Genomic DNA, 8,729 nt, shown 5'->3' with positions numbered 1-8,729 from the left:
GTTGCCAGGTTAATGGGCTAGATCGACGGGATAATAAGGACTGACAAAACCCGGAACCAGGAAGAAGGGACGTTGGATGAAGATTGGATTTGTTTGTATCTCTTTTCTCTACCATTGGAACTGTTTTATAAAATTGATGAATGTTAGAAAAATGTTGGAATGAAATTACTTGGCTTTAGCAAAGATGTTTAAAGAATTATGAAAGAATATTATGGTTATGAGAAGTTGGTAAGGATAAGATTTAAGTTTTAAGCTTTAAGGTTTATTTTATAGAAAGATAAGACTAAAACAGTTTAGGGTAATGTAATGACAGAATATTATGAAACATGGAAAGGATTTGCTGGGATAATTAATAACTAGGATACAAAGAAAGGGAGGAGAAGGAGGTCTAAGAAAGAAGGCAATGACAGTTAAGGATTTGAAAATAATGAATTTGTTTTTTAAATGTTTTTAACGGTTTGTGATGTATTTTTGTATTTTTCTTTTTTTCTGTCACTTTTTTATTATTTTGAATTTTTACTTATATGGTGGGAAGGGGTTTGTTTTTTTCCTTTTCTACTTTGTCAACTATTTTTATTTGTACTTTCTTCTGCTTCTATTTTATTTTTTTATTTTTTGTAACACTTTGAAAATTTCAATAAATATCTTTTAAAAAGAAAAAAAAAGAAAATGTACTGTACACTTTGTTGATTTTTAAATGTTTTGCTGTCATGTTTAGAAACTTAATTTATTGTTCCTTCAATTTTTGAAATGCTCTTTACAGTATGTGTGACTTTAAAGAGCACTTAATAAACTCTTGTTGTACCAAATTTGGCTTTGTTTGGACTTTTTTTGACCATAGGAACGCATTAATTGAATTTCAATGCATTCCTATGGGATTTCGTGCTTCGCAAGCGAAAAATTCGCTAGACGAAAAAACTCGCGGAACGAATTAATTTCGTCTTGTGAGGCACCACTGTACATGCACCTTAAGTAATGTCTGCTTTGGCCCCAGGCTATGTATTTTTGTGCTTTTATACTGTAAACCCCCTTGGATGAAGGTCAGCATATAAATTTAATAAATCATCATCATCAACAAAATTTTCAGCATTATATATTCTGGTTTTTTAAAAAAAAATACACCACAACCCAGACAATAAATGGACATTAATATAGTCAAGTCAAATCTTTATTACAGCACAGGCCAGCCTAAGGTAAAAGCACCTGCATACATAAGTAGAGCAACTGCTTTCCAAAAGCAAAAATAGCACAATGTTTTTTATGACATAAAGCAATAGTTGCTCTCCTTTTCATCAACACTTAAAGAGCAGAGAGCCCTGCTCAGAGGGTTACCCAATGGCATGTTTCTCCAGGAGCCGTTGCACTGGCATGGAAAGCTTCCCCAAGAAGCGCTTAATGATTGGCCGACTCTTTGCAAACTTGTCCTTCACCTCTATTTCCAGGACATCAGTGGGCAGGGAGACAAAGCTGAAGAGCTACAAAAAACACAAGAAACGGTAGACAGCTTAGAGGTGGGCTGTGCTGGTTCTGACCCAACTATCCCTGGGGCACATATATCTAGTTATCTATATCCAGCAATCTAATAAATCCCAGGAGAAACTATGAAAACAGACCACACCATCCAACTGAACATGTAAAAGGAACCAAGTTTAATTCTGGAATCTGTAGGCAAGGCTGAGAGAGATCCATGACTGGATCCCTGAAGGTGGTGCTGAGTTAGGCTGAGTTAGCTTCCTACCATTTGTGACACCTTGTACTTCTGTATGGGGCTGGTTATGTAAACCATGGAGGCAAGATACCGAATCACAGCAGCCATGTGGAGGTGCCAGTTGGAAGAATACAGTACTCACCAGCATAGAGTACCAGTGTGTCAAAGGGCAAGCTGGCAATAAAACAATCCTGTCCCAAGTTAGATTTAACTCTCTTTTTTAGCAAAAACACAATCTCCACAGACTCGGTTGACTGTCAAGCCTAATGAACACAGCAGCTCATCCTGGGTGGTCTTATTCCATGAAAATCAGTTGCTGAGACTGAAAGGCCCCACCTCCCCACAGCTGTCTACGTCCCCTCTTCTCCAGGGCTTTCCCCAAGCAATCAGAAACTGCATCTGCAAGCTGCCTGTTGCTGCTCCACCTGTTTCTTGCCTCTTCTGGTTCCAAGAGACATGAGGGAAGGGGAGCTTGTCGTAGCAGAAATGGGAGACAACTGGAACCCTTCACCAGTCTGACTCACCTGTGTCTCTTGGCCTCTCTCCTCCCACCCTCCTGCTTCAGCTTCTGCCTGATTCTGGATATCTCTCAGCCACAGACTCTCCCAGCTCACCAAGCCCTGTTACCTCTTCAGCGTCCAACACCTCCTCTTCCCAGCCTTCTCCCTCTGACTACCCATCGTTGTCCCACCACCACTCCCCGCGCTCTGGGCTTTCTTCCCTTGGTGGTTTCCCAGCTGGTTCCTCTCACCATTCCTCCGCATCCAACTGGTCCCTAACACAGCGCCTCTTATTTTGCTGTCCATGCAGTCATACTCTCAAGGATATCGATTAATGCTCCCAACATTAATTACATAAGCATGATGGAGCAACCATCTGATGTATTTTCTAATTAACACTGGCCTATCAACTGGACAAAGATTGTGGTAGGAGACTAAAAAACTTACAGGCATTGGGAACTGAGAAGCAACACCTTTGGGGGGAAGTGTTAGAAATCCAGTCCATTGAGTGTACCATGTTCAGGTACACCACATCAGCTTCTTCAACATTCCTTAGCAGGGGGCTTAGCCCCCCAATATTGAGGGGGGAGGAGGCTGAGTCACTGAGCCGAGCACAGTGCAGCATCAAAGGCAAGCTCCTCCTGAGCATGAGAGGAGGAGCCACGGTCACTGAAGCTGGGCAAGGCCTCTTCCCATTAATGTGCCTCCTCCTGATGCTGTGTCCCACACATGTGACGTCCCTGACGTCACATCACACGTGTGCCTGATACTACACTGTCCCTCCAGTTTTGGGCCCAAGGTGGCACCTCTGGCTATGTTGGTCACTTCAAAATAAAAATAAAAAGGCTAAACCATTAGTTACTTTGAATATTCAGGTCCATTTATTCATTGGAAAAACTGACTCCATGTGTAACAGCATAGCAAATTCAATCCAAGAAAAGTCTGAGGCTCACTTTCTTTTCCTGCTTGCAGCATCAGCCCCTCATACTGACCACATCCAAATCCATTGCCCTTTACCATGGAAAGAAAGGATTGTATAGCTTGCTGATAAACACACATTTCCCAAATACAAGTTTGCCTCATGGCATGATCACAGCCTGTGCAGGAGAGAATAATGGGAAGGAACAAAGGTCCTCAGCCTTTCATGCACCTGCCTACTCTCACCTACAAATACCCCTGACAGCCATTCTACCCCCCTCCATCCCATGCCAGGTTTCTTCCAACTTGGGAGCCAGATCTGTATTAAAATGTCAAGGACAGATCTGCAGGAAAGAACTGGTGGCTGCAGGAAAGATGAAGCATCTCTCACCCACCAATACTGCTCTGCAGATGTCCTACCTGCCCCATATTACCAGGGACCCTATTTTGTTGCATCCTAATTAGCTCAGAAATCCGGTCCTTTGAGCAGCTAAGGCATCTCTAGGTTTCGGGGCTCTCATTCACTTTTCTGCTGCAATCAGCTAATGTAAATAGCTAGTTAACACCACATGCTAAAATACACCTTGCTTCTTTTGTTTGCCTATTATTTGGCAATTCAGATCAAATATCCAGTTTTTCTCCCTGCAGCAGTTAGGCTGCGTATCCATGAAATTTTTTTTATAAAAAAAAACCAATTAAGAATTATATGGTACCCTCGAGCGCACAGAGGTATGTTGCAATGAATAATTCATACTAAGAGCTTGCTGTGTGCTTGTGTGCGCATGATTATGGGGGCGGGGGGGGGGCTGACTTCATGAAGCTAGCATTAGATTATAATTCTTCCATTTCCTTGCTTGTGCCTTTTCAATTATTCAGGTTGCAGCATCCTTTTAATTTGGATCTCAGCTCCTTAAACTAATCATCCTAAGTGATTGATGTTTGAAAGGGCTGGTTCTAAACTTTGCATGCATGAATGGTAGGATATGAACACGTACACATCAATATCCTAGCACACGAATGACCAAGATGTATTTTTAGGGGCCATCCTATTCTCCAGACAGTAGTTTAGAGAACAGAAGTATACAGCTCAAAAACTACTGGTGAAATCACTTCACAAATGATCAGGATTTATGCTAAGGATGTTGAGATATAACCTTAAAGGCTTCACAGTTATGTCGCATATACACTCAAGTACAGCCAGCGCAATGGAGACAAAACTAAAAGAGAGATGTAACATTAAATTGTATGGGATATTCAAGAACAGCCTTGCTGACTCAGACTAAAGCAACAGGCTGTGCACACACCACACATTTAAAGCACGTAATCTCTGCATCCCAAGAACGGCTGTTCAACCCAATTCCTCTCCCCCCCCCCGCCTCTGACTCCAGCCGACCCACAGCCTCTTCCTGCTCCCTAAACCCTGTTGCCTCTTCAGCTTCTGACACCATCACCAAGTTTGCTCCCTCTTCGCCCTCTGACCTCTCTTTGTTGTCCCACTACCCCTCCCTTGGCTCAGAGTCTTTTTCTCTTGGGGTTTCCCAGCTAGTGCCTGCCACCACTCTTCGGCACCCAGCCAGTCCTGACTAGGGTTTTAAAAATATTTTAAATTTAATTGTGAGCAACACTATCTGTTCCCCATTCCTTTCAAGACATTCTATTTCCATTTTTAGACACTTTCTACAGTCCCAGTTTAAGAAATCCAATAACAAAATTAAATTCTTTATTGTGATTTCACTTTAAAAAGATATTTTTTTTTTTGCAGAGCTCAGAGATGTTAGTGTTGTTTCTGAAAGTTAATAGCTGTTTCTGAGTGTTTGCTGAATGATGGGGGAGGAGGTAAAACAGATGCCCAACCCAACATGAAGTAAAGTGCATGAGTTCTGCTCCCTGTTTATCCCAGCTGATTTCAGGAATGAAGAAATCACTCTGTTCTTATTCCTGGGGAGTTAATGGAAACATGATGAGCAGAGGAAAATGGGGAACTTGTAGCTGTTCAGCTTGCTGTCCTTACCTGACCTGGCCTACTTTCAATACTACAGCAATACAACACACATGTCACCTTCAGTTTTCTTAGAAGAGATGTCAAATGAGAGATGTCAAATGCCTTTGCATGCAGGTGTGTGGTCATGGTGAGAGAAAAGCTAAGAGTGAAAGAAAAAGACGGGGGGGGGGGATACTTGGTTTGCTGTCCAGGATGCTTGTGCTGGGAGCTAAATCTAGCTTGAGTGGTCTATTTATAGACACAGCACTTGCTAATAAAAGAAACAACTGACTCTTGATCTCCTGCTCAATATTGTTGTGACTGATGTAAATTTACCTGCAAGTGCAGCATGGAAAATACAGAATTTAGGGGATGCTCATCAAATTCGCAGATGACACCGAATTGTGAGGGGTAGCTAATGCTGCAGAAGACAGAATCAGAATTAAAAATGACCTTGGACAATTTGAAAACTGGGTCCAAGCTAACAAAATGAATTTCAGTAGGGACAAATGTAAGGTTCTGCACTTAGGCAGGAAGAACCAGCTGCACAAATATAAGATGGAGGACACCTGGCTTACTAACAATACATGTGAAAAGGATCTTGGAGATCTTAGTTGACCACAAGCTTAACATGAGTCAACAGTGTGATGCAGCAGCAAAAAAAGCTAATGCTATTCTAGGCTGCATCAACAGAACTATAGTGTCCCAATCAAGGGAAGTAATAGTATTGCTCTATTTTGCCTTGGTCAGGCCCCCACCCAGAGTACTGTATCCAGTTCTGGGTGCCACAATTTAAGAAGGATGTTGACAAGCTGGAACATGTGCAGAGGAAGGCAACAAAGATGATCAAGGGTCTGGAAACCAAGCCTTATGAGGAGCAGTTGAAGGAGCTGGGTATGTTTAGCCTGGAAAGAGGAGACTGAGAGGAGATACGATAGCCGTCTTCAAATCATAGAATCATAGAATCATAGAGTTGGAAGAGACCACAAGGGCCATTGAGTCCAACCCCCTGCCAAGCAGGAAACACCATCAGAGCACTCCTGACATATGGTTGTCAAGCCTCTGCTTAAAGACCTCCAAAGAAGGAGACTCCACCACACTCCTTGGCAGCAAATTCCACTGTCGAACAGCTCTTACTGTCAGGAAGTTCTTCCTAATGTTTAGGTGGAATCTTCTTTCTTGTAGTTTGGATCCATTGCTCCGTGTCCGCTTCTCTGGAGCAGCAGAAAACAACCTTTCTCCCTCCTCTATGTGACATCCTTTTATATATTTGAACATGGCTATCATATCACCCCTTAACCTCCTCTTCTCCGGGCTAAACATGCCCAGCTCCCTTAGCCGTTCCTCATAAGGCATCGTTTCCAGGCCTTTGACCATTTTGGTTGCCCTCCTCTGGACACGTTCCAGTTTGTCCGTGTCCTTCTTGAACTGTGGTGCCCAGAACTGGACACAGTACTCCAGGTGAGGTCTGACCAGAGCAGAATACAGTGGCACTATTACTTCCCTTGATCTAGATGCTATACTCCTATTGATGCAGCCCAGAATTGCATTGGCTTTTTTAGCTGCCGCGTCACACTGTTGGCTCATGTCAAGTTTGTGGTCAACCAAGACTCCTAGATCCTTTTCACATGTACTGCTCTCAAGCCAGGTGTCCCCCATCTTGTATTTGTGCCTCTCATTTTTTTTGCCCAAGTGCAATACTTTACATTTCTCCCTGTTAAAAATCATCTTGTTTGTTTTGGCCCAGTTCTCTAATCTGTCAAGGTCGTTTTGAAGTGTGATCCTGTCCTAAGGGCTGTCACTAGCAAGGCAAAAACACTCAAGGAGGGTGTGATCAGCGCCTGGGGAGGGGGCATGGCCTAGGAAGAGTCCTGTGGTGGGCAGATAGAGAGGCAGGCAGAGTTGCTTCTGGCTCTCAGGCCTGAGTTTCTCCACCCTGCCTTATATGGACAACTCAGCTATAGGCAAGTGGTTCTCCCTAGGGGCCACTCCATGCACCACTGAGAAGGCCCTGTTGACTGGGAGGTGCTTGGCTCCCTGGCCCTGGTTTGGGTGGGCACTTGGTTGGTGTCTGCAGGAGTCAGGGCAGATGTTGGGAGTAGGTTAGCAACAACTCACAAGGTGTCAGTGGAGTTAACTCTTTATCCAAAGAAGCAAAACAGCTTAGGCCTAGTGAGCACAGCAACTTTTCCCAGTAGATCTTGGTCCATTGAGACAGTTGCAAGGACTGAAGGTCCCCACCTTCCCACAGCTTCTAAGTCTCCCCACCCTTGGTTCCTTCCCAAGCAATCTGAGGCTACTTTGTCTTGCCTGTCTCTGCTCCACCCTCTTCATACCTATTTGGGTTCTGGGGGACAAGGGGGGAGGGAAGCTGCTTGCTGCAGAAGTGGGAGACAGCCTGGCTTCCTCAACAGCCTGACTCACTGCTGTCTCTTGACCCCTCTCCCAGCTAGGGCTTTTGCCACCTGGGGTGGTCACTGAGTTCACTGCCCCTCACACTGTTTCTCATCTGGGAGCCCCACTGGTTTGCCATGGTCCTCCTCTTTGCTCTGACGGTCCTCCCCTCCCCCCTCCCCCCCCCCCCGCTTCCCAAGAGGTGGGAAGGAACTCAGTTCCTGTCACCTCAGTAAGTCTGTGTATAGAAAAAGTGCATCCAGAAAACCCCACCATTCTCAAACCAAACAAAAATTCAAAGTTATACATAAAACTGATGCTTAAAATAGAAAGTACATAAATTCAAACAAATGCAGCAATGTGGCCGCACACCTCAGATTTTAACACTAGCTTTTCAGAGTATATTAAAAATGTAAACAGACAGTCTTGGGGCACAGTAAGTTTAACAGATTAATTGGGACATTAGCTTTCAAGGATTAGAACTCACTTCATCAGATTCATGACCTGTTATTCCCGACTGGCAGACATATACACGAGTATGGAGAAATAAAACTGTAGGCAGAAAGGCCAAGGCTATGAGATCTAAGAGGTACAGTCAGCGGCGGAGCATATGCCCATGTTGCCCAGGGCGGGCACACTCCTGAGGGGGGCATTCCCAAGAGGCGCGGAGCATGCCCTTCCACAAGCCACAGTTTAGAGTAGGAGAGGGGCGGGGAAGCTGCTGCTCACTCTCCTCCTGCTCTCCGCAGGTGGGTCAGACATGACCCGGCAACAGAACTGTTGCGGCCGGGTGCGCCTCGCCATGGCTGAGGAGGGCTGCTCTCTGCCGCCAGGTCAGAAGAGCTGCTGCCGCTGGGCCTGAGGTGTGCCGCCCACTCGCCTGCCATTTTGTCACCCCCCCTCAGACATGACACTCAGGGTGAACTGCACCCACCTCACCCCCCCTTCCTACGCCTCTGGGTACAGTCTGTGACATTTCAACTCAAAGCAGAAATGTACACAAAGCAAGTACACTGTCCACTCACAACAGCACTTGTGAAACCAGCTATGGGGAAGGGCCAACACTCAGTGGTCAAGCACTGGCTTTGCGCCCAGAAGTTCCCAGATTGTATCCCTGGCATCTCCAGGTACGACTGGGAAAAGGTTCCTGTCTGGAACCCTGGAGAGCCGCTGCCAGACAGTGTAGACAATCCTGAGTGAGAATCAATGGTCTGATTCAGTAAAAGAC

General features: G+C 44.8%; 1 protein-coding gene across 1 annotated transcript in view; it reads right to left on the bottom strand.

Annotated features, from left to right (window-relative positions):
- The window catches only part of HECW1 (HECT, C2 and WW domain containing E3 ubiquitin protein ligase 1), a 198,737-nt gene that overhangs the window by 61,021 nt on the left and 128,987 nt on the right, over nt 1-8,729 (bottom strand). Inside the window, 1 exon segment of the mRNA XM_080976081.1 lies at nt 1,333-1,475. Coding sequence (XP_080832207.1) covers nt 1,333-1,475 — 143 coding nt within the window.

The sequence above is a fragment of the Podarcis pityusensis genome (genome assembly GCF_964106645.2).
Source record: "Podarcis pityusensis genome assembly, chromosome: 12".
Lineage (NCBI taxonomy): Eukaryota > Metazoa > Chordata > Lepidosauria > Squamata > Lacertidae > Podarcis > Podarcis pityusensis.
The sequence above is the reverse complement of the archived record's forward strand: the minus strand, read 5'-3'. Positions and strand labels throughout refer to the sequence as shown.